The sequence below is a fragment of the Pezoporus flaviventris genome, unplaced genomic scaffold (assembly GCF_033815535.1).
Source record: "Pezoporus flaviventris isolate CSIRO_AGI_PZ_B2104156 unplaced genomic scaffold, CSIRO_AGI_Pfla_v1 ptg000548l, whole genome shotgun sequence".
NCBI lineage: Eukaryota > Metazoa > Chordata > Aves > Psittaciformes > Psittacidae > Pezoporus > Pezoporus flaviventris.
The window spans coordinates 1-24,666 of record NW_026893095.1 but is presented as its reverse complement, the minus strand read 5'-3'; the positions used below and the strand labels follow the sequence as shown (position 1 = coordinate 24,666).

Sequence of the window (24,666 nt, the reverse complement as noted above, 5' to 3'; positions counted from 1 at the left end):
CAGAGGCCAGACGTTCGTGCACTAATCGCTGTGCCCCTGGGCAGCCGAGAACAAGCTTTGGAGAGGTTGCAAACAAATGGACTTTTAGGAATGAAACCGAGGAGTGACAGCAATGATGGTGACATGGTTGCAAAGCTGACTGTGTGCTGAAGATGCCCAGCACATGCTTTCCCTTGTGGCTCTTCGGCTCTGGGAGCAGAGGCCAGACGTTCGTGCACTAATCGCTGTGCCCCTGGGCAGCCGAGAACAAGCTTTGGAGAGGTTGCAAACAAATGGACTTTTAGGAATGAAACCGAGGAGCGACAGCAATGATGGTGACATGGTTGCAAAGCTGACTGTGTGCTGAAGATGCCCAGCACATGCTTTCCCTTGTGGCTCTTCGGCTCTGGGAGCAGAGGCCAGACGTTCGTGCTCTAGTCGCTGTGCCCCGGGGCAGCTGAGAAGCAGCTTTGGAGAGGTTGCATTCAAATGTACTTTTAGGTATGAAACCGAGGAGTGGCAGCAATAATGGTGACACCGTAGCAATCCTCACAGTGTGCTGAAGATGCCCAGCACATGCTTTCACTCCCGGCTCTTTGCCTCTGGGAGCAGAGGCCAGACGTTCGTGCACTAATCGCTGTGCCCCTGGGCAGCCGAGAAAATGCTTTGGAGACGGTGCATTCAAATGGATTTTCAGGTATGAAACCGAGGAGCGACAGCAATGATGGTGACATGGTTGCAAAGCTGACTGTGTGCTGAAGATGCCCAGCACATGATTTCCCTCCTGGCTCTTCGGCTCTGGGAGCAGAGGCCAGACGTTCCTGCACTAATAGCTGTGCCCCTGGGCAGCCGACAACAAGCTTTGGAGAGGTTGCACTCAAATGGACTTCTAAGAATGAAACCGAGGAGCGACAGCAATGATGGTGACACCGTTGCAAAGCTGACTGTGTGCTGAAGATGCCCAGCACATGCTTTCCCTCCTGGCTCTTCGGCTCTGGGAGCAGAGGCCAGACGTTCGTGCACTAATCGCTGTGCCCCTGGGCAGCTCAGAGCAAGCTCCGGAGAGCTTGCATTCAAATGGACTTTTAGGTATGAAACCGAAGAGCAACAGCAATGATGGTGACACCGTTGCAAAGCTGACTGTGTGCTGAAGATGCCCAGCACATGATTTCCCTCCTGGCTCTTCGGCTCTGGGAGCAGAGGCCAGACGTTCATGCACTAATCGCTCTGCCCCTGGGCAGCTGAGAAGCAGCTTTGGAGAGGTTGCATTCAAATGTACTTTTAGGTATGAATCCGAGGAGCGACAGCAATAATGGTGACACCGTTGCAATCCTGACAGCGTGCTGAAGATGCCCAGCACATGCTTTCCCTCCTGGCTCTTCGGCTCTGAGAGCAGAGGCCAGACGTTCGTGCTCTACTGACTGTGCTGCTGGGCAGCCAAGAGCAACGTGCAGAGAAGTTGGATTCAAATGAACTTCTAGGTATGAAAGTGAGGAGCGACAGCAATGATGGAGGCACTGTTGCAAAGCTGACTGTGTGCTGAAGATGCCCAGCACATGCTTTCCCTCCTGGCTCTTCGGCTCTGGGAGCAGAGGCCAGACGTTCGTGCACTAATCGCTGTGCCCCTGGGCAGCCGAGAACAAGCTTTGGAGAGGTTGCAAACAAATGGACTTTTAGGAATGAAACCGAGGAGTGACAGCAATGATGGTGACATGGTTGCAAAGCTGACTGTGTGCTGAAGATGCCCAGCACATGCTTTCCCTTGTGGCTCTTCGGCTCTGGGAGCAGAGGCCAGACGTTCGTGCACTAATCGCTGTGCCCCTGGGCAGCCGAGAACAAGCTTTGGAGAGGTTGCAAACAAATGGACTTTTAGGAATGAAACCGAGGAGCGACAGCAATGATGGTGACATGGTTGCAAAGCTGACTGTGTGCTGAAGATGCCCAGCACATGCTTTCCCTTGTGGCTCTTCGGCTCTGGGAGCAGAGGCCAGACGTTCGTGCTCTAGTCGCTGTGCCCCGGGGCAGCTGAGAAGCAGCTTTGGAGAGGTTGCATTCAAATGTACTTTTAGGTATGAAACCGAGGAGTGGCAGCAATAATGGTGACACCGTAGCAATCCTCACAGTGTGCTGAAGATGCCCAGCACATGCTTTCACTCCCGGCTCTTTGCCTCTGGGAGCAGAGGCCAGACGTTCGTGCACTAATCGCTGTGCCCCTGGGCAGCCGAGAAAATGCTTTGGAGACGGTGCATTCAAATGGATTTTCAGGTATGAAACCGAGGAGCGACAGCAATGATGGTGACATGGTTGCAAAGCTGACTGTGTGCTGAAGATGCCCAGCACATGATTTCCCTCCTGGCTCTTCGGCTCTGGGAGCAGAGGCCAGACGTTCCTGCACTAATAGCTGTGCCCCTGGGCAGCCGACAACAAGCTTTGGAGAGGTTGCACTCAAATGGACTTCTAAGAATGAAACCGAGGAGCGACAGCAATGATGGTGACACCGTTGCAAAGCTGACTGTGTGCTGAAGATGCCCAGCACATGCTTTCCCTCCTGGCTCTTCGGCTCTGGGAGCAGAGGCCAGACGTTCGTGCACTAATCGCTGTGCCCCTGGGCAGCTCAGAGCAAGCTCCGGAGAGCTTGCATTCAAATGGACTTTTAGGTATGAAACCGAAGAGCAACAGCAATGATGGTGACACCGTTGCAAAGCTGACTGTGTGCTGAAGATGCCCAGCACATGATTTCCCTCCTGGCTCTTCGGCTCTGGGAGCAGAGGCCAGACGTTCATGCACTAATCGCCCTGCCCCTGGGCAGCTGAGAAGCAGCTTTGGAGAGGTTGCATTCAAATGTACTTTTAGGTATGAAAGCGAAGATTGACAGCAATAATGGTGACACCGTTGCAATCCTGACAGTGTGCTGAAAATGCCCAGCACATGCTTTCCCTCCTGGCTCTTCGACTGTGGGAGCAGACAGCAACCGTTCGTGCTCTACTCACTGTGCTGCTGGACAGCTGAGAGCACGCTCCGAAGAGGGTGCATTCAAATGGACTTCTAGGTATGAAACCGAGGAGCGACAGCAATGATGGTGACACCGTTGCAAAGCTGACTGTGTGCTGAAGATGCCCAGCACATGCTTTCCCTCCTGGCTCTTCGGCTCTGGGAGCAGAGGCCAGACGTTCGTGCTCTAGTCGCTGTGCCCCGGGGCAGCTGAGAAGCAGCTTTGGAGAGGTTGCATTCAAATGCACTTTTAGATATGAAACCGAGGAGTGACAGCAATAATGGTGACACCGTTGCAATCCTGACTGTGTGCTGAAGATGCCCAGCACATGCTTTCACTCCTGGCTCTTCGGCTCTGGGAGCAGAGGCCAGACGTTCGTGCTCTAGTCGCTGTACCCCGGGGCAGCTGAGAAGCAGCTTTGGAGAGGTTGCATTCAAATGTACTTTTAGGCATGAAACCGAGGAGTGACAGCAATAATGGTGACACCGTTGCAATCCTGACTGTGTGCAGAAGATGCCCAGCACATGCTTTCACTCCTGGCTCTTTGGCTCTGGGAGCAGAGGCCAGACGTTCGTGCTCTAATCGCTGTGCCCCTGGGCAGCCGAGAACAAGCTTTGGAGAGGTTGCACTCAAATGGACTTTTAAGTATGAAACCGAGGAAGCGACAGCAATAATGGTGACACCGTTGCAATCCTGACTGTGTGCTGAAGATGCCCAGCACATGCTTTCCCTCCTGGCTCTTCGGCTCTGAGAGCAGAGGCCAGACGTTCGTGCTCTACTGACTGTGCTGCTGGGCAGCCAAGAGCAACGTGCAGAGAAGTTGGATTCAAATGAACTTCTAGGTATGAAAGTGAGGAGCGACAGCAATGATGGAGGCACTGTTGCAAAGCTGACTGTGTGCTGAAGATGCCCAGCACATGCTTTCCCTCCTGGCTCTTTGGCTCTGGGAGCAGAGGCCAGACGTTCTTGCACTAATCGCTGTGCTACTCGGCAGCTCAGAGCAAGCTCCGGAGAGGTTGCATTCAAATGGACTTTTAGGTCTGAAAACGAGGAGTGACAGCAATGATGGTGACACCGTTGCAAAGCTGACTGTGTGCCGAAGATACCCAGCACATGCTTTCCTTCCTGGCTCTTCGGCTCTGGGAGCAGAGGCCAGACGTTCGCGCTCTAATCGCTGTGCTACTCGGCAGCTCAGAGCAACCTCTGGAGAGGTTGCATTCAAACGGACTTTTAGGTATGAAACCGAAGAGCGACAGCAATAATGGTGACACCGTTGCAATCCTGACTGTGTGCTGAAGATGCCCAGCACATGCTTTCCCCCCTGGCTCTTCGGCTCTGAGAGCAGAGGCCAGACGTTCGTGCTCTACTGACTGTGCTGCTGGGCAGCCAAGAGCAACGTGCAGAGAAGTTGGATTCAAATGAACTTCTAGGTATGAAAGTGAGGAGCGACAGCAATGATGGTGACACCGTTGCAAAGCTGACTTTGTGCTGAAGATGCCCAGCACATGATTTCCCTCCTGGCTCTTCGGCTCTGGGAGCAGAGGCCAGACGTTCGTGCACTAATCGCTGTGCCCCTGGGAAGCCGAGAACAAGCTTTGGAGAGGTTGCACTCAAATGGACTTTTAGGAATGAAACCGAGGAGTGACAGCAATAATGGTGACACCGTTGCAATCCTGACTGTGTGCTGAAGATGCCCAGCACATGCTTTCCTTCCTGGCTCTTCGGCTCTGGGAACAGAGGCAAGACGTTCGTGCACTAATCCCTGTGCACCAGGGCAGCCGAGAAAAAGCTTTGGAGACGTTGCATTCAAATGGATTTTTAGGTATGAAACCGAGGAGCAACAGCAATGATGATGACACCGTTGCAAAGCTGACTGTGTTCTGAAGATGCCCAGCACATGCTTTCCCTCCCGGCTCTTCGGCTCTGGGAGCAGAGGCCAGACATTCGTGCACTAATCGCTCTGCCCCTGGGCAGCTGAGAAGTAGCTTTGGAGAGGTTGTATTCAAATGTACTTTTACGTATGAAACCGAGGAGTGACAGCAATAATGCTGACACCATTGCAATCCTGACTGTGTGCTGAAGATGCCCAGCACATGCTTTCCCTCTTGGCTCTTCGACTGTGGGAGCAGACGGCAACCGTTCGTGCTCTACTCACTGTGCTGCTGGGCAGCCGAGAGCACGCTCCGAAGAGGGTGCATTCAAATGGACCTTTAGGTATGAAACCGAGGAGCGACAGCAATGATGGTGACATGGTTGCAAAGCTGACTGTGTGCTGAAGATGCCCAGCACATGCTTTCCCTCCTGGCTCTTTGGCTCTGGGAGCAGAGGCCAGACGTTCGTGCACTAATCGCTGTGCTACTCGGCAGCTCAGAGCAAGCTCCGGAGAGGTTGCATTCAAATGGACTTTTAGGTCTGAAAACGAGGAGTGACAGCAATGATGGTGACACCGTTGCAAAGCTGACTGTGTGCCGAAGATACCCAGCACATGCTTTCCTTCCTGGCTCTTCGGCTCTGGGAGCAGAGGCCAGACGTTCGCGCTCTAATCGCTGTGCTACTCGGCAGCTCAGAGCAACCTCTGGAGAGGTTGCATTCAAACGGACTTTTAGGTATGAAACCGAAGAGCGACAGCAATAATGGTGACACCGTTGCAATCCTGACTGTGTGCTGAAGATGCCCAGCACATGCTTTCCCCCTGGCTCTTCGGCTCTGAGAGCAGAGGCCAGACGTTCGTGCTCTACTGACTGTGCTGCTGGGCAGCCAAGAGCAACGTGCAGAGAAGTTGGATTCAAATGAACTTCTAGGTATGAAAGTGAGGAGCGACAGCAATGATGGTGACACCGTTGCAAAGCTGACTTTGTGCTGAAGATGCCCAGCACATGATTTCCCTCCTGGCTCTTCGGCTCTGGGAGCAGAGGCCAGACGTTCGTGCACTAATCGCTGTGCCCCTGGGAAGCCGAGAACAAGCTTTGGAGAGGTTGCACTCAAATGGACTTTTAGGAATGAAACCGAGGAGTGACAGCAATAATGGTGACACCGTTGCAATCCTGACTGTGTGCTGAAGATGCCCAGCACATGCTTTCCTTCCTGGCTCTTCGGCTCTGGGAACAGAGGCAAGACGTTCGTGCACTAATCCCTGTGCACCAGGGCAGCCGAGAAAAAGCTTTGGAGACGTTGCATTCAAATGGATTTTTAGGTATGAAACCGAGGAGCAACAGCAATGATGATGACACCGTTGCAAAGCTGACTGTGTTCTGAAGATGCCCAGCACATGCTTTCCCCTCCCGGCTCTTCGGCTCTGGGAGCAGAGGCCAGACATTCGTGCACTAATCGCTCTGCCCCTGGGCAGCTGAGAAGTAGCTTTGGAGAGGTTGTATTCAAATGTACTTTTACGTATGAAACCGAGGAGTGACAGCAATAATGGTGACACCATTGCAATCCTGACTGTGTGCTGAAGATGCCCAGCACATGCTTTCCCTCTTGGCTCTTCGACTGTGGGAGCAGACGGCAACCGTTCGTGCTCTACTCACTGTGCTGCTGGGCAGCCGAGAGCACGCTCCGAAGAGGGTGCATTCAAATGGACCTTTAGGTATGAAACCGAGGAGCGACAGCAATGATGGTGACATGGTTGCAAAGCTGACTGTGTGCTGAAGATGCCCAGCACATGCTTTCCCTCCTGGCTCTTTGGCTCTGGGAGCAGAGGCCAGACGTTCGTGCTCTAATCGCTGTGCTACTCGGCAGCTCAGAGCAAGCTCCGGAGAGGTTGCATTCAAATGGACTTTTAGGTCTGAAAACGAGGAGTGACAGCAATGATGGTGACACCGTTGCAAAGCTGACTGTGTGCTGAAGATGCCCAGCACATGCTTTCCCTCCTGCCTCTTCAGCTCTGGGAGCAGAGGCCAGACGTTCGTGCACTAATTGCTGTGCCCCTGGGCAGCTGAGAACGAGCTTTGGAGAGGTTGCACTCAAATGGACTTTTGGCTATGAAACCGAGGAGCAACAGCAATGATGATGACACCGTTGCAAAGCTGACTGTGTGCTGAAGATGCCCAGCACATGCTTTCCCTCCCGGCTCTTCGGCTCTGGGAGCAGAGGCCAGACATTCGTGCACTAATCGCTCTGCCCCTGGGCAGCTGAGAAGTAGCTTTGGAGAGGTTGCATTCAAATGTACTTTTAGGTATGAAACCGAGGAGTGACAGCAATGATGGTGACACCATTGCAATCCTGACAGTGTGCTGAAGATGCCCAGCACATGCTTTCCCTCCTGGCTCTTCGACTGTGGGAGCAGACGGCAACCGTTCGTGCTCTACTCACTGTGCTGCTGGGCAGCCGAGAGCACGCTCCGAAGAGGGTGCATTCAAATGGACCTTTTGGTATGAAACCGAGGAGCGACAGCAATGGTGGTGACACGGTTGCAAAGCTGACTGTGTGCTGAAGATGCCCAGCACATGCTTACCCTCCTGGCTCTTCGGATCTGGGAGCAGAGGCCAGACGTTCGTGCTCTAGTCGCTGTACCCCGGGGCAGCTGAGAAGCAGCTTTGGAGAGGTTGCATTCAAATGTACTTTTAGGTATGAAACCGAGGAGTGACAGCAATAATGGTGACACTTGCAATCCTGACTGTGTGCTGAAGATGCCCAGCACATGCTTTCACTCCTGGCTCTTTGGCTCTGGGAGCAGAGGCCAGACGTTCGTGCACTAATCGCTGTGCCCCTGGGCAGCCGAGAACAAGCTTTGGAGAGGTTGCACTCAAATGGACTTTTAAGTATGAAACCGAGGAGCGACAGCAATGATGGTGACACCGTTGCAAAACTGACTGTGTGCCGAAGATGCCCTGCACATGCTTTCCCTCCTGGCTCTTCGGCTCTGGGAGCAGAGGCCAGACGTTCGTGCTCTAATCGCTGTGCCCCTCGGCAGCTCAGAGCAAGCTCTGGAGAGGTTGCATTCAAATGGACTTTTAGGTATGAAACCGAAGAGCGACAGCAATAATGGTGACACCGTTGCAATCCTGACTGTGTGCTGAAGATGCCCAGCACATGCTTTCCCTCCTGGCTCTTCGGCTCTGAGAGCAGAGGCCAGACGTTCGTGCTCTACTGACTGTGCTGCTGGGCAGCCAAGAGCAACGTGCAGAGAAGTTGGATTCAAATGAACTTCTAGGTATGAAAGTGAGGAGCGACAGCAATGATGGAGGCACTGTTGCAAAGCTGACTGTGTGCTGAAGATGCCCAGCACATGCTTTCCCTCCTGGCTCTTTGGCTCTGGGAGCAGAGGCCAGACGTTCGTGCTCAAATAGCTGTGCTACTCGGCAGCTCAGAGCAAGCTCCGGAGAGGTTGCATTCAAATGGACTTTTAGGTCTGAAAACAAGGAGTGACAGCAATGATGGTGACACCGTTGCAAAGCTGACTGTGTGCTGAAGATGCCCAGCACATGCTTTCCCTCCTGCCTCTTCAGCTCTGGGAGCAGAGGCCAGACGTTCGTGCACTAATTGCTGTGCCCCTGGGCAGCTGAGAACGAGCTTTGGAGAGGTTGCACTCAAATGGACTTTTGACTATGAAACCGAGGAGCAACAGCAATGATGGTGACACCGTTGCAAAGCTGACTGTGTGCTGAAGATGCCCAGCACATGCTTTCCCTTCTGGCTCTTAGGCTCTGGGAGCAGAGGCCAGACGTTCGTGCACTAATCGCTCTGCCCCTGGGCAGCTGAGAACAAGCTTTGCAGAGGTTGCATTCAAATGTACTTTTAGGTATGAAAGCGAAGAGTGACAGCAATAATGGTGACACCGTTGCAATCCTGACAGTGTGCTGAAGATGCCCAGCACATGCTTTCCCTCCTGGCTCTTCGACTGTGGGAGCAGACAGCAACCGTTCGTGCTCTACTCACTGTGCTGCTGGGCAGCCGAGAGCACGCTCCGAAGAGGGTGCATTCAAATGGACCTTTAGGTATGAAACCGAGGAGCGACAGCAATGATGGTGCCACCGTTGCAATCCTGACTGTGTGCTGAAGATGCCCAGCACATGCTTTCCCTCCTGCCTCTTCGGCTCTGGGAGCAGAGGCCAAACGTTCGTGCTCTAGTCGCTGTGCCCCTGGGCAGCTGAGAAGCAGCTTTGGAGAGGTTGCATTCAAATGTACTTTTAGATATGAAACCGAGGAGTGACAGCAATAATGGTGACACCGTTGCAATACTGATTGTGTGCTGAAGATGCCCAGCACATGCTTTCCCTTCTGGCTCTTCGGCTCTGGGAGCAGAGGCCAGACGTTCGTGCACTAATCGCTGTGCCCCTGGGCAGCCGAGAAAAAGCTTTGGAGACATTGCATTCAAATGGATTTTTAGGTATGAAACCGAGGAACGCCAGCAATGATGGTGACATGGTTGCAAAGCTGACTGTGTGCTGAAGATGCCCAGCACATGATTTCCCTCCTGGCTCTTCGGATCTGGGAGCAGAGGCCAGACGTTCCTGCACTAATCGCTGTGCCCCTGGGCAGCCGAGAACAAGCTTTGGAGAGGTTGCACTCAAATGGACTTTTAAGTATGAATCCGAGGATCGACAGCAATGATGGTGACACCGTTGCAAAGCTGACTGTGTGCTGAAGATGCCCAGCACATGCTTTCCCTCCTGGCTCTTCGGCTCTGGGAGCAGAGGCCAGACGTTCGTGCTATACTCACTGTGCTGCTGGGCAGCCAAGAGCAACCAGCAGAGAAGTTGGATTTAAAAGTACTTCTAGGTATGAATGTGAGGAGCGACAGCAATGATGGAGGCACCGTTGCAAAGCTGACTGTGTGCTGAAGATGCCCAGCACATGCTTTCCCTCCTGGCTCTTCGGCTCTGGGAGCAGAGGCCAAACGTTCGTGCTCTACTCACTGTGCTGCTGGGCAGCCGAGAGCAAGCTCCGGAGAGGTTGCATTCAAATGCACTTTTAGGTATGAAACCAAGGAGCGACAGCAATGAGGGTGACACCGTTGCAAAGCTGACTGTGTGCTGAAGATGCCCGGCACATGCTTTTCCTCCTGGCTCTTCGGCTCTAGGAGCAGAGGCCAAACATTCCTGCTCTAATCGCTGTTATCCTGGGCAGCCGAGAAAAGGATTTGGAGAGGTTGCATTCAAATGGACTTTTAGGTATGAAACCGAGGAGCGACAGCAATGATGGTGACACCGTTGCAAAGCCGACTGTATGCTGAAGATGCCCAGCACATGCTTTACCTCCTGGCTCTTCAACTCTTGGAGCAGAGGCCATACGTTCGTGCTCTGCTCGCTGTTCTGCTGAGCAGCCAAGTGCAACCAGCAGAGAAGTTGGATTCAAATGGACTTCTAGGTATGAAAGTGAGGAGCGACAGCAATGATGGAGGCACCGTTGCAATCCTGACTGTGTGCTGAAGATTCTGAGCACCAGCTTTCTCTCCTGGCTCTTCGGCTCTGGGAGCAGAGGCCAGACATTCGTGCTCTAATCGCTGTGCCCCTGGGCAGCTGAGAGCAGACTCCGGAGAAGTTGCATTCAAATGGACTTTTAGGCATGAAACCGAGGAGCGACACCAACGATGGTGACACCGTTGCAAAGCTGACTGTGTGCTGAAGATGCCCAGCACATGCTTTCCCTCCTGGCTCTTCGGCTCTGGGAGCAGAGGCCAGACGTTCGTGCTCTAGTCGCTGTGCCCCGGGGCAGCTGAGAAGCAGCTTTGGAGAGGTTGCATTCAAATGGACTTTTAGGTATGAAACCGAGGAGCGACAGCAATGATGGAGGCACTGTTGCAAAGCTGACTGTGTGCTGAAGATGCCCAGCACATGCTTTCCCTCCTGGCTCTTCGGCTCTGGGAGCAGAGGCCAGACCTTCGTGCTCTAATCGCTGTGCCCCTCGGCAGCTCAGAGCAAGCTCTGGAGAGGTTGCATTCAAATGGACTTTTAGGTACGAAACCGAAGAGCGACAGCAATAATGGTGACACCGTTGCAATCCTGACTGTGTGCTGAAGATGCCCAGCACGTGCTTTCCCTCCTGGCTCTTCGGCTCTGAGAGCAGAGGCCAGACGTTCGTGCTCTACTGACTGTGCTGCTCGGCAGCCAAGAGCAACGTGCAGAGAAGTTGGATTCAAATGAACTTCTAGGTATGAAAGCGAGGAGCGACAGCAATGATGGAGGCACTGTTGCAAAGCTGACTGTGTGCTGCAGATGCCCAGCACATGCTTTCCCTCCTGGCTCTTTGGCTCTGGGAGCAGAGGCCAGACGTTCGTGCACTAATCGCTGTGCTACTCGGCAGCTCAGAGCAAGCTCCGGAGAGGTTGCATTCAAATGGACCTTTAGGTCTGTAAACGAGGAGTGACAGCAATGATGGAGGCACCGTTGCAAAGCTGACTGTGTGCTCAAGATGCCCAGCACATGCTTTCCCTCCTGGCTCTTCGGCTCTGGGAGCAGAGGCCAGACGTTCGTGCACTAATCGCTGTGCCCCTCGGCAGCCGAGAACAAGCTTTGGAGACGTTGCATTCAAATGGATTTTTAGGTATGAAACCGAGGAGCGACAGCAATGATGGCGACATGGTTGCAAAGCTGACTGCGTGCTGAAGATACCCAGCACATGATTTCCCTCCTGGCTCTTCGGATCTGGGAGCAGAGGCCAGACGTTCATGCACTAATCGCTCTGCCCCTGGGCTGCTGAGAAGCAGCTATGGAGAGGTTGCATTCAAATGTACTTTTAGGTATGAAAGCGAAGAGTGACAGCAATAATGGTGACACCGTTGCAATCCTGACAGTGTGCTGAAGATGCCCAGCACATGCTTTCCCTCCTGGCTCTTTGGCTCTGGGAGCAGAGGCCAGACGTTCATGCTCTAATCGCTGTGCTAATCGGCAGATCAGAGCAAGCTCCGGAGAGGCTGCATTCAAATGGACTTTTAGGTCTGAAACCGAGGAGCGACAGCAATGATGGCGACATGGTTGCAAAGCTGACTGCGTGCTGAAGATGCCCAGCACATGCTTTCCCTCCTGGCTCTTCGGCTCTGGGAGCAGAGGCCAAACGTTCGTGCTCTACTCACTGTGCTGCTGGGCAGCCGAGAGCAAGCTCCGGAGAGGTTGCATTCAAATGCACTTTTAGGTATGAAACCAAGGAGCGACAGCAATGAGGGTGACACCAATGCAAAGCTGACTGTGCGCTGAAGATGCCCAGCACATGCTTTCCCTCCTGGCTCTTCGGCTCTGGGAGCAGAGGCCAAACATTCCTGCTCTAATCGCTGTTATCCTGGGTAGCCGAGAAAAAGATTTGGAGGGGTTGCATTCAAATGGACTTTTAGGTATGAAACCGAGGAGCGACAGCAATGATGGTGACACCGTTGCAAAGCCGACTGTATGCTGAAGATGCCCAGCACATGCTTTACCTCCTGGCTCTTCAACTCTGGGACCAGAGGCCAGACGTTCGTGCTCTGCTCGCTGTTCTGCTGAGCAGCCGAGTGCAACCAGCAGAGAAGTTGGATTCAAATGGACTTCTAGGTATGAAAGTGAGGAGCGACAGCAATGATGGAGGCACCCTTGCAAAGCTGACTGTGTGCTGAAGATGCCCAGCACATGCTTTCCCTCCTGGCTCTTCGGCTCTGGGAGCAGAGGCCAGACATTTGTGCTCTAATCGCTGTGCCCCTGGGCAGCTGAGAGCAGACTCCAGAGAAGTTGCATTCAAATGGACTTTTAGGTATGAAACCGAGGAGCGACACCAACGATGGTGACACCATTGCAAAGCTGACTGTGTGCTGAAGATGCCCAGCACATGCTTTCCCTCCTGGCTCTTCGGCTCTGGGAGCAGAGGCCAGACGTTCGTGCTCTACTCGCTGTGCTGCTGGGCGGCCAAGAGCAACCAGAAGACAAGTTAGATTCAAATGGACTTCTAGGTATGAAAGTGAGGAGCGACAGAAATGATGGAGGCACCGTTGCAAAGCTGACTGTGTGCTGAAGAATCTGAGCACCAGCTTTCCCTCCTGGCTCTTCGGCTCTGGGAGCAGATGCCAAACTTTAGTGCTTTACTCACTGTGCTGCTTGGCAGCCGAGAGCAAGCTCCGGAGAGGTTGCATTCAAATGCACTTTTAGGTATGAAACCAAGGAGCGACAGCAATGATGGTGACACCGTTGCAAAGCTGACTGTGTGCTGAAGATGCCCAGCACATGCTTTCCCTCCTGGCTCTTCGGCTCTGGGAGCAGAGGCCAGACGTTCGTGCTCTGCTCACGGTTCTGCTGGGCGGCCAAGAGCAACCAGAAGAGAAGTTGGATTCAAATGGACTTCTAGGTATGAAAGTGAGGAGCGACAGAAATGATGGAGGCACCGTTGCAAAGCTGACTGTGTGCTGAAGATGCCCAGCACATGCTTTCCCTCCTGGCTCTTCGGCTCTGGGAGCAGAGGCCAGACGTTCGTGCTCTGCTCACGGTTCTGCTGGGCGGCCAAGAGCAACCAGAAGAGAAGTTGGATTCAAATGGACTTCTAGGTATGAAAGTGAGGAGCAACAGCAATGATGGAGGCACTGTTGCAAAGCTGACTGTGTGCTGAAGATTCTGAGCACCAGCTTTCCCTCTTGGCTCTTCGACTCTGGGAGCAGAGGCCAAACGATCGTGCTCTACTCACTGTGCTGCTGAGCAGCCGAGAGCAAGCTTTGAGGAGGTTAAATTCAAATGCACTTTTAGGTGTGAAACTGAGGAGCGACAACAATGATGGTGACACCGTTGCAAAGCTGACTGTGTGCTGAAGATTCTGAGCACCAGATTTCCGTCCTGGCTCTTCGGCTGTGAGAGCAGAGGCCAGGCGTTCGTGCTCTTATCGCTGTGCTCCTGAGCAGCCAAGATCAAGCTCCGGAGAAGTTGCATTCAAATGCACTTTTTGGTATGAAACCGAGGAGAGACAGCAATGATGGTGACACCGTTGCAAAGCTGACTGTGCGCTGAAAATGCCCAGCACATGCTTTCACTCCTGGCTCTTTGGCTCTGGGGACAGAGGCCAGACGTTCGTGCTCTAATAGCTGCGCCCCTGGGCAGCCGAGAAAAAGATTTGAAGAGGTTGCATTCAAATGGACTTTTAGGTATGAAACCGAGCAGCGACAGCAATGATGGTGACACCGTTGCAAAGCTGACTGTGTGTTGAAGATGCCCAGGACATGCTTTCCCTCCTGGCTCTTCGGCTCTGGGAGCAGAGGCCAGACGTTCGTGCTCTACTCACTGTGCTGCGGGTCAGCCAGGAGCAACCACCAGAGAAGTTGGACTCCAATGGACTTCCAGGTATGAAAGTGACACCGTTGCAAAGCTGACTGTGTGCTGAAGATTCTGAGCACCAGTTTTCCGTCCGGCATCTTTGACTGTGGGAGCAGAGGCCAAACATTCGTGCTCTACTCACTGTGCTGCTGGTGAGTCAAGAGCAACCACCAGAGAAGTTGGATTCAAATGGACTTGTAGGTATGAATGTGAGGAGCGACAGCAATGATGGAGGCACCGTTGCAAAGCTGTCTGTGTGCTGAAGATTCTGAGCGCCAGCTTTCCCTCCTGGCTCTTCGGCTCTGGGAGCAGAGGCCAAACGTTCGTACTCTACTCACTGTGCTGCTGGGCAGCCGAGAGCAAGCTCCGGAGAGGTTGCATTCAAATGACCTTTTAGGTATGAAACCGAGGAGCGACAGCAATGATGGTGACACCATTGCAAAGCTGACTGTGTGCTGAAGATGCCCAGCACATGCTTTCCCTCCAGGCTCTTCGGCTCTGGGAGCGGAAGCCAGACGTTCATGCTCTAATCGCTGTGCTGCTGGTCAGCCAAGAGCAACCACCAGAGAAGCTGGAGTCAAATGGACTTCTAGAAATGAAAGTGAAGAGTGACAGCAATGATGGAGGCACCGTTGCAAAGCTGTCTGAGTGCTGAAGAGTCTGAGCACCAGCTTTCCCTCCTAGCTCTTCAGCTCTTGAAGCAGAGGCCAAACGTTCGTGCTCTGCTCACTGTGCTGCTGGGCAGCCGAGAGCAAGCTCTGGAGAGGTTGCACTCAAATGGACTTTTACGTATGAAACCGAGGAGCGACAGCAATGATGGTGACACCGTCTCAAAGCTGACTGTGTGCTCAAGATGCCCAGCACATGCATTCCCTCCTGGCTCTTCTGCTCTGGGAGCAGAGGCCAGACGTTCGTGCTCTGCTCACTTTGCTGCTGGGCAGCCAAGAGCAACCATCAGAGAAGTTGGATTCAAATGGACTTCTAGGTATGAAAGTGAGGAGCGACAGCAATGATGGAGGCACCGTTGCAAAACTGACTGTATGCTGAAGATGCCCAGCCCATGCTTTCCCTCCTGTCTCTTCGGCTGTGGGAGCAGAGGCCAGACGTTCATGCTCTACTCACTGTGCTACTGGGCAGCCAAGAGCATGCTGCGGAGAGGTTGCTTTCAAATTGTCTTTTTGGTATGAAACCGAGGAGCGACAGCAATGATGGTGACACCGTTGCAAAGTTGACTGTATGCTGAAGATGCCCAGCCCATGCTTTCCCTCCTGGTTCTTCATCTGTGGGAGCAGAGGCCAGACGTTCGTGCTCTACTCACTGTGCTACTGGCAGCCAAGAGCAACCAGCAGAGAAGCTGTATTCAAATGGACTTCTAGGTATGAAAGTGAGGAGCGACAGCAATGATGGAGGCACCGTTGCAAAGCTGACTGTGTGCTGAAGATGCCCAGCACATGCTTTCCCTCCTGGCTCTTCGGCTCTGAGAGCAGAGGCCAGACGTTCGTGCTCTAGTAGCTGCGCTGCTGGGCAGCTGAGAGCAAGCTCTGGAGAGGTTGCATTCAAATGGACTTTTTGGGATGTAATGAGGAGCGACAGCAATGATGGTGACACCGTTGCAATGCTCACTATCTGCTGAAGATTCCAAGCAGCAGCTTTCCCTCCTGGCTCTTCGACTCTGGGAGCAGAGGCCCCACGTTCATGCTCTACTCACTGTGCTGCCGGGTAACCTAGAGCAAGCTCCGGAGAGGTACGATTCAAATGGACTTTTTGGTATCTAAGTGAGGAGCAACAGCAATGATGGTTGCACTATTGCAAAGCTCACTATTTGCTGAAGATTCGAAGCACCAGCTTTCCCTCCTGTCTCTTTGGCTATGGGAGCAGAGGCCAAACGTTCATGCTCTTCTCGCTGTGCTGCTGAGCAGCCGAGAGTTGGCAACAGAGATACTGGATTCAAATGGACTTTTAGGTGTGAAAGCGAGGTTCAACAGCAATGCGGTTAGCACCTTTACAAAGTTCACTGTGATCTAAAGAATCCCAGCACCAGATTTCCCTCATGGCTCTTCGGCTGTGGGATCAGAGGCCAAACTTTCTTGTTCTACTCACTCTGCTGCTGGACAGCAGAGAGCAGGCATTGCAGACGTCAGATTCAAATGGACTTTGAAGTGGGAAAGCGAGGAGCAACAGCAATGATGGTGGCATCACTGTGAAGCTCACAGATTGCGGAAGAGCTTTCTTTTAATTTTTATTCAGGCTTGATATTTTGTTTCATATTTATTCACTTTACTCACATTTAGCTCACTTCTTGATTATGTTTTGCTCACATTTTGCTCACTTTTCTTCAGATTTGAAGTAGTCACTTTTGGTAACTTTTTTTTTTTTTAGTTATCTGATGGTGATCCAGTGCAACTCATTGACACCTCATAGATCCCCATAGACCCCAGAAGATCATCAATAGCCCCCCTGAGCCTCATAGACTTCATATAGACACCCCATAGTGTCCCAGAGCAACCCATAGACACCCCGCAGCAACTCCTGATGAACCTACAGTGACCCATAGACAGCCCATAGCCATTCACAGCACCCCATGGACACCCTACAGACATCCCATAGAGACCCACAGTGACCACCCGACATCCACAGCACCCCATGTACACTCCAAAGTGACTCACAGATGCCCCATAGAGACCCATAGATCCCCACAATGACACACTGCAACCTACAGATACTCCTTAGACACCTTATAGAGAGCCCTGGACACCCTGTAGTGAGCAACTGCTAGATACCTATTGACTGACACTTGGCGCCATGACAACACTTAGAGCCATATAGACACCATGCACTGTCAGATAGCACTACATAGGCCCACTCCTCAATGCCCCATAGTTCCTACAGATGCACAACACGCACCCCATGGCATCTATTGATTTATGGTGTCATGATGTCACTGGGACTGAGATGACATCATCAGCATCCTCAATGGCATGGTGCCCTATAGAGATGCCCAAGAGCCCTGTGAGGGGTCCCCAAGTGCCCCATAGGGCCCCCACTACCCCACTGCACCCCGTAAGTACCACAATACCAATTGATTTTTTTATTGGCTTTCATTCATTTTTATGAACTTTCAGTCACTTTTATTCAAGATTCATTCAGGCTTGCTCACACCTATTCCTTTTATTTGCTTTGTAATAATTTAGAAACACATTATTCTCTTTTGCTTTTTATTGTCTTTATGTCTTTATTGATTTGTTTTTTTATTAATTTTTTTCTTCAGATTTCTTTGCTTTTCAGTTCTTTTTAGTAAAAAAAAATTTTTTAGATGCCCAATAGCGAGCCAGAAAAGCTCACAGAGCCCCACAGGCCCACAGAGGCGCATAGCAATAGATAGAGACTCATAGAGACCCCATAGTGATCACGATGATCATGTTCTGACTGGTCTTAATTTTACCCAAAAAAAAAAAAAAAAAATCATTTTAAGGCAAAAATCTTCATTTTAAGGCAAGAAAACCCGCATTGTACAGCAAAAATAAAAATCATTAAAAGGTTTTAAAAAAGCCTCATTTTAAAGCAGAAAAGGTCTTTGGGGTGGTTTTGGGTGTCCCTAATGTTGTGTCACCCCCCTTAACATCCCCACCTCTGCTCTGCCTCATCCCCAACAGTCCTGGGAAGGTAGGACTGTTCCACAGTGTGAACTCTGCAAGTCCCACCAACTTTAGGGGTGGGGTTTGGGGTGCCCAAGAGCTCCTCAGAAGAAAGAGCAGCTGGAGTGATGCCAGAGAAGGCCGCAGAGATGATCAGGAGCAGCTCTGCTCTGGAGCCAGGCTGAGCTGGGCTGGGTCGGCCTGGGGAAGAGAAGGCTCCTGAAGGGGATATCTCAGAGCAGCTCCCAGTGCCTAAAGGAGCTGCAGGAAACCTGGAGAGGGGCTTTAGGTAAGGAATGGAGGGACAGGACAAGGGGAATGGCTTTAAAGTACTAGAGGCAAGAGTTAGATGGAATACAGGGAAGATGGTCTCCCCAAGGCCACTCCATTGTGGGATTTGATCTCTTGTGGTCGAGCTTTAGGACCCAGAGGGGCACGGTGCAGGGAAGCCAAAGTGAAGCGGCGCCAGACCTGGCTGAAGCAAACGCGGAGACCTGACTGAAACCCCCCTAAAATTAACCCCAATTAGCTCCGCCCCTTTAATTGACCCTAATTAGCTCCGCCTCCTTTGATTAACCCCAAGGGTGAGCCCCGCCCCTTCGAGGCCACGCCCTACAGCCGCCAATAACGTCCGGGGCGGGTCCTGCAGGCCGGAAGTGTGTCGTGCTCGCAAGATGGCAACTCCCTATGTGACTGATGAGACCGGTGAGTGCGGCGCGGCCGGATCCGGCGCTGTGGGGCAGGACGCGGGGTATGGGGCAGGGCCTGGCGCTGTGGGGCACGGCCCGGGGCTGTTGGGCAGGACCCGGCGCTCTGGGGCGGACCCGGCGCTGAGGGACCGGACCGGGAGCTGTGGCATGGGCGGCCCTCCCCCCGCTCCATAGGGCCGCGCCCACCCGCGGTCCCTGTGGGGCATGCCCCGGCCCCTTTGGCAGAGGCTGCCTACACTGTCTGTGGGGCTCTGTCGGCACTCCAGCCCCCCCCACTGCCGCTCGGTATGGGGCACCTCCCCCGTAGTTGTGGGGATGGGTCAGTGCAGCCTCGTGCTCCCTCGACCCGGTCCTCGTGGGGTCCCGTGGGATTCGTGGGGGGCCGCAAAGCCCCCTTGGGTTCCGTAGGGTGTCCCATGGGGTGTGTAGGTTGTCTTGTAGGGTGTCTTTTGCTGTCCATGGGGGGCCCCGCAGACCAGGGGGTTCCTTCGGGGTGTCTCAGGGCCCTTGTGGGTCTGTGGGGTGCCCCATGGTGTCCGTGGGGTGTCCCAGGGCCCTTGTTGGATGCCCCATATCCGGGGCTGACTGTGTGGTACCCCACAGGGAAGTACATTGCCTCGACACAGCGCCCAGACGGGACGTGGCGGAAGCAGCGGCGGGTGAAGGCCGGTTACGTGCCACAGGAGGAGGTGCCGGTGTAAGTGAGGGTGTCCGTGTCCCCGGTGCCACGCGTGGGCCACGTCCCATCCCGTTCCCTCCATCCCCGGTGACATCTTGAGCTCCAAGTCTCTTTCCAGGTGCCCGTGTGATTCCGACCCCCTCACCCCTGTCCCATAACCGTGTCCTGCCCGGTACGTATTGATCCCCCTGTGGGCACGGAGCTTTGGAGAGGCTTCACCGGTGGCATGGGGCTGGCTCCTGGGACCAGGGGTTTGTGGCACCACTGTGGGGGCCACACAGAGCCTTCACAGGCTCTTCCCCCCATGCAGGTACGAAAACAAATATGTCAAGTTCTTCCGGAGCAAACCCGAGCTGCCACCAGGGCTGAACCCAGAGGCAGCAGCAGCACCCGGGAAAGCAGAGCCTGGCGACACGGGACTATCCAAGGCAGCCAAACGGAACTTGAAACGGAAGGAGAAGAGGAAGCAGCAGCAGGAAAAGGGGGAGCGGGACACGGATGAACTGATTCAGGCACTGGAGCGCTCGGCACTGTCGGAGCCGCTGCCCGGCTGTGGCGCTGCCAGCCCCATCATGAGCCCTGGCACCAGCCCCGGTGATGCTCCGGCCTCAGAGAGGAGCCGGAGGCTGAAGAACCTGCGGAAGAAGTTGCGGCAGGTAGAGGAACTGCAGCAGCGCCTGGACGCTGGTGAGGTCCCGAATCCCACCCGCGAGCAGCTTGAGAAGCTGAGCCGGAGGAAAACGCTGGAGGAGGAACTGCGGAGCCTGGAGAGGGACTCATAAGGGGGGGAATCAGGGGGTGTGGGGGGGGTATTGGAATGGTTGTTCCCACTGTTGGGAACGCAGCAGCGCTTGGACGCTTCTCCCTTTATCCCTCTTCTTTTTTATTTCCTGTTTTATTTTATTGGGGGGGTCTCATTGCGTGGCCCCCTCCCTGCCCAGCCCCTCATGTTCCATGTCGTGGCCTTGTCCCGGCCTTGTTTCAAACCCCAGTGACAATAAACCCAGCAGAGCCCCAGCGTCAGCAGCTCCTGGTCCATGGGGTTGTCCTTTGGGAGCCCCATGGCAGGGTAAGACCCCCCAGCATAGGGTTGAGGCTTTGGGGGGAACTGGAGGGGTTGGTCCCATGGCAGTGTTTGGGTAGGTCTTACAAAAATAGAAGTGGGGCTTTGTTTTGAAGGAGTTTTTGGTAGGGGGAGGCAAGTTATGGGGCAGGCAGCACTAGGGAGGGCTGGGGATTTGCCCCATGGGAAGGGTCCCTGAAGCCCTGCCCACACCATGACCAGGATTTGATTAGGGTGGGAAATATAGCACCTCATTTGCGTATTTAAAGGAGAAGGCACGTGGGGGGATCGTCCCCTGCAGGCCCTGCTCAGCCCACCAGGCACAGGCTCACCGGCGGCTGTGTGCCACACGTGGGGGGGCTCAGAGGGAGTCGGGTTCATCTGACTCTCAGTCTCTTTCTGCCGCAGGAGCTGCTGCTGCCAAGAGCTGCAGGGGGCTGTGGGAATGAATCGAGCCTCAGTGGGTCCCCAGCCCAATTCCCATCCCTATCCCATCCACATCCCAGTTCCTTCCCCATCCTGACCTCATCATCGTCAAAATCCCAGCCTTTATCCTCATCCCATCCCAGTCCCTTCCCCATCCTGTTCCCATCCCACTGTCACGTTGCCCGTCCCCTCACAGGCCCCATGGGCAGCATGTGCTCCTTGTGTTCCCCCACTCACTGGTGCTAAGTGCGCAGCCACGGGGAATGATCCTCCACTGGAGCAGCACTGGAGCAGGGCCCAGCCTCCCAGTAGGGCCCAGCCCATCCAGCACCACGCCAGTGCTCACCGCAGCTGCTCACACACAAACAGCACCAGTGCCTCCACAAAGTAATCAGCGCCCACCAGGACAGCGGCGGCTCCCAGTGCCACTGTGGCCACCACAGTCGCCCCCTTGATCCAGCACAGCACCTGGAGCACGCAGAGGAGCATCAGCGCCATGCTCAGCGGCACCCAGGGGCTCGGCAGCAGCACCGGTGCGGCCATGGCCAGTGTGGCTGCGGCCAGCAGCAGCCCCGTGATGAAGAGCCCAACGCTGCGCAGCAGCGCAGTGAGCAGCCCGATGGGCAGCGCGATACCCGCGCTTGCCGCCGGCCCCAGCAGCATCCCCAGCACCCACTGCCCGTAGCACAGCATGAAGTTGACAGCGGCGCTGAACACCAGCCCTGAGAGGAACATGATGGCCCTGAAGCAGTGGTAGCCTGGCACTGGCATAAGACAGTCACTGGTGCTGCCATGCCCGTGCCCTGCACTGTCCCCGTGCCACCCCTCCTGGCTGTGTCCCCCAGAACACCTTTGTCCCCCCTGTGCCCCAGCACAACCCCCTCCATGGGCTTGTGTTTCCCCCCAAGTGAGCCCCAGCTCCACCCCCAGCTCTGCCCCCCGGCACTCCCGAAACAGCCGCACACGAGCCCCAGGAGCACTCCAAGCGCAGGGAACAGTGGGGACCAGTTCTTAGTGGGGCCGCGGCTCCAGGGTGCAGCAGGGCAAGGTAGGGGCCGGGGTCCATGACCTGGGCCTGGGGGGGGAATGGGTGTCTGTGAGCCCCCAGTGACCTCCCCCGGTACTCAGCCCTTCCTCCCCGCACCCACATCTGGCAGCGCCTCCTGGGGAGAACATCTGGGGGAAAGTGCGAGCCCCTGCGGCAGGGGAGGTGGGAGCGCTGGGAACAGGAGCACCGGGAGGGAAACCGGGAGCTCTGGGGGACACCACACCGGGGGCATTGGGACAGCGGGGGGGGGGCCGGACGGGGATCCCCGCTCGGTGCCCACCCTCCCCGGGACTCACCCGCTCGCTGCCGGCCACGGGGGTCGCGGTGGGGCGGGGGCGGGACCGGGACCCCCGAGAGCGGAATGGGCCCCTCCCGCGGTTACGGGGGGGGGGGACACGGTGCTGCCCCTTTAAGGGGCGGGGTTAGGAGTGGGGACGCTCCGGCTCCAGGCCCCGGCTCTGGGAGTGGGCCGTGGCGGAAGGCGGAAGTGCTGCAGGACGCAAACCGGGGGGGGGAGGTGGCGGACCCCCCCCCCCCCCCCCCGCCCGTACCGGCACGGTGAGACCCGGATCTTCCCACAGGTCCTGAAGTGGGGCCCGAGCACCGGCCCTTGGGGGGGGAGTGGCAACGGGGGGTGCTCAGGGCCGGTCGGGGGTCCCGGGGCCGCTCTGTCGGCGCTGACCCCGCTCTGGCCCTTCAGGACATGGCTGTGACTTAAGCCCGTCCGGGGCCAGTGGGGCCGCCGGGATGGAGCAGCCGCGGCATCGGGAAGCGGCGGTGGCGGCTGATGGAGGCGACGGCTCCGGTGGGAGCCTTCAGGAGCAGGGGGTCACCGGTGACCGCCGCGGCTGGGACAGGGCGGGCTGGAACGGGAGCTGCGGGTGGGCAGCGGCTGCCGGCCGGGAGGAGGAGGAGGACGAGGACGGGGACTGCGAGCACGACCTAGTTCCCGAGCGCTGCTGCCGCTGCCGGGGGGAACCGGCCGCTGCCCCGAGTGCCGCGGCCGAGGAGGAGGACGAGGAGGAGGACGACGGGCTCCGGCGTCCCCGGCGGCGGCAGCGGCAGCGCGCGGCGCTCAAGGAGAAGGAGGAGGGGAGCAGGCGGGAGGGGAAGCGGCCGCAGCCGCCGCGGAGGAGGAGCCGCGGGGACGAGGCCGCGGCTGGGTGGCGGGAGCCGCTGCTCCAGGCCCGCAGGTTGGCGGCGGAGGCCAGGGGGCGGCTGCTTTGCTCCTGCTGCCGCCTCAGAGCAGTGGAGCCGGGCTCGGTGCGGGGCTGGGGCCGCGCCGTAGGGCAGCGCGCCTGGAGCGGGTCCTTGCGGGCAGCGCGGTGCCTGCGCACCGCGGCACGGCTCGGCTTCCGCCTGCTCTGGATGCTCCTGGCGCTCCTGCTGCTGCTGCTCATGCTGCTACTGGGTTGCCTGCGGCTCTGCGGCCGCGCCGGCGCCGCCGCGCTCCAGTGCGCAGCTGGTAGCCGGCTCCTGGACGTGGCCGCGCTCCGCAGGACGTGGGGGCTGCTCTGGGTCTGGTTGAGGCCGTGCCGGGGTCCCCCTTGGGCGGGGGCCGCGGGTGAGACGGGGATTGCGGCGCCCGAGGACCGCGGCGAGGAGGTGACCCGGCTGCTGGCCATGGCCGAGGTGCCCGAGGAGGAGCTGAACCCCTTCCACGTGCTGGGCGTGGAGGCGACAGCGTCGGACACCGAGCTGAGGAGGGCCTATCGCCGCCTGGCCGTGCTGGTGAGTGGGACCGGGGTGGGGGTGTCTCTGTGCCCCCACCTGGGGCTGCAGTGTTGAGGTTCCCACTTTCTCCATGCCAGGTTCACCCAGACAAGAACGAGCACCCCCGGGCAGAGGCAGCATTCAAGGTGCTGCAGGCAGCCTGGGACATAGTCAGCAGTCCTGAGCGCCGGAGGGAGTTTGAGATGTGAGCAAAAGGGGATTTTGAAGGGTCTTTCCATATCCTGGCTCTGTGCCGGGGGTCTGAGCCCCGATTCCTCCCTGGTGCAGGAAGTGGATGGCACAGCACGAGCTGCCGCGCTCGGTGGGTGAGTTCCTGCGGCGGCTTCAGGAGGAGCTGCGCGAGGCCATGAACACCATGATGTGCAGCAAGTGCCAGGGAAAGCACCGGTGGGTACTGGGGGAGGTGGGCCTGAAGCCAGGGCCAAGCCCAGCAATGCCTGTCCTCACCCATCCCAACCACAGGCGGTTCGAGATGAACCGGGACCCGCTGAGTGCCCGGTACTGCGCCGAGTGCGGCCGCTTGCACGCAGCCGAGGAGGGTGATCTGTGGGCAGAGTCCAGCCTCCTGGGGCTGAAGATCACCTACTTTGCTATGATGGATGGGAAGATCTACGACATCACAGGTGGGTGTCCCCCTGTATGGTGCCTGTGGTGCTGCCAACCACCCTGGTGTGACCAGTGCCCGCTTGCCTCCTGCAGAGTGGGCAGGGTGCCAGCGTGTGGGCATCTCCCCAGACACCCACCGCGTTCCTTATCACCTCTCCTTTGGACCACGGGGCACTGGGCGCCACAGGTCAGTGTCCTGCACCCCCGGGTGAGGGGGCGCCAGCCTCGCCTGCGGCACCCCTAAACCCCACTTCCCCCCCCCCACTGCAGGAGTGCACCCAAGGGCAGCACCCCCTCGGCTGATGACCTGCAGGACTTCTTCACCCACATCTTTCAGAGCAGCTCAGGGCCGGGGGGACCCTTCCCGCCACCCTCCACCCCCCCGGCAGCTGCAGCCCCTCCTGGGGTTACCCCCAAGGCCAAGGGGGCTGCACCCAAGGGGGACATGAGGCACAAGAGGCGGAAGAAGCTGCGTCGGCCGCTGCAGCGCTGAGGGTGGCTCTGGGCCAGGCACTCCAAGGGCTCTTTCCAATAAGCAAAGCTCTATTTTTCCTTTTTAGAATTCCTTTTAAATACTCTAGGGCTTCCCAAGA

The 24,666-nt window shown here is 56.1% G+C and overlaps 2 protein-coding genes and 1 pseudogene across 3 annotated transcripts; 2 read left to right on the top strand and 1 right to left on the bottom strand.

Moving 5' to 3' along the window:
- Window positions 1-18,401: 18,401 nt before the first annotated feature.
- PYM1 (PYM homolog 1, exon junction complex associated factor) lies at window positions 18,402-19,994 on the top strand. 2 transcript variants are annotated; one of them, XM_061443836.1, is made up of 3 exons: window positions 18,402-18,512; window positions 19,121-19,214; window positions 19,507-19,994. In XM_061443836.1, exons 1-3 carry the CDS (start codon window positions 18,482-18,484, stop codon window positions 19,976-19,978), a joined length of 597 nt encoding a protein of 198 aa, XP_061299820.1. In that variant the 5' UTR covers window positions 18,402-18,481; the 3' UTR covers window positions 19,979-19,994. The 2 variants fall into 2 exon arrangements, 1 of the variants encoding a protein (XP_061299820.1); XR_009741585.1 differs by having other exon boundaries at window positions 18,458-18,512; window positions 19,121-19,314; window positions 19,507-19,645.
- A 69-nt stretch (window positions 19,995-20,063) lies between these two features.
- Window positions 20,064-21,861, bottom strand: LOC133263950 (transmembrane protein 198-like; annotated as a pseudogene).
- Window positions 21,862-22,364: 503 nt separating this feature from the next.
- Window positions 22,365-24,625, top strand: DNAJC14 (DnaJ heat shock protein family (Hsp40) member C14). The gene is made up of 6 exons (XM_061443838.1): window positions 22,365-23,464; window positions 23,545-23,651; window positions 23,735-23,854; window positions 23,930-24,090; window positions 24,167-24,260; window positions 24,344-24,625. The coding sequence occupies exons 1-6, from the start codon at window positions 22,481-22,483 to the stop codon at window positions 24,564-24,566; spliced, it is 1,689 nt and encodes a 562-aa protein (XP_061299822.1). The 5' UTR covers window positions 22,365-22,480; the 3' UTR covers window positions 24,567-24,625.
- Window positions 24,626-24,666: the final 41 nt, after the last annotated feature.

Coding starts and splice junctions, on each gene's coding strand:
- DNAJC14 (XM_061443838.1), top strand. CDS start 22,481: ATGGAGCAGCCGCGGCATCGGGAAGCGGCGGTGGCGGCTGATGGAGGC. Junction 23,855..23,929: donor AAGTGCCAGGGAAAGCACCG/GTGGGTACTGGG, acceptor TCCCAACCACAG/GCGGTTCGAGATGAACCGGG. Junction 24,091..24,166: donor GAAGATCTACGACATCACAG/GTGGGTGTCCCC, acceptor TGCCTCCTGCAG/AGTGGGCAGGGTGCCAGCGT.
- PYM1 (XM_061443836.1), top strand. CDS start 18,482: ATGGCAACTCCCTATGTGACTGATGAGACCG. Junction 18,513..19,120: donor CTATGTGACTGATGAGACCG/GTGAGTGCGGCG, acceptor GGTACCCCACAG/GGAAGTACATTGCCTCGACA. Junction 19,215..19,506: donor CCACAGGAGGAGGTGCCGGT/GTAAGTGAGGGT, acceptor CCCCCCATGCAG/GTACGAAAACAAATATGTCA.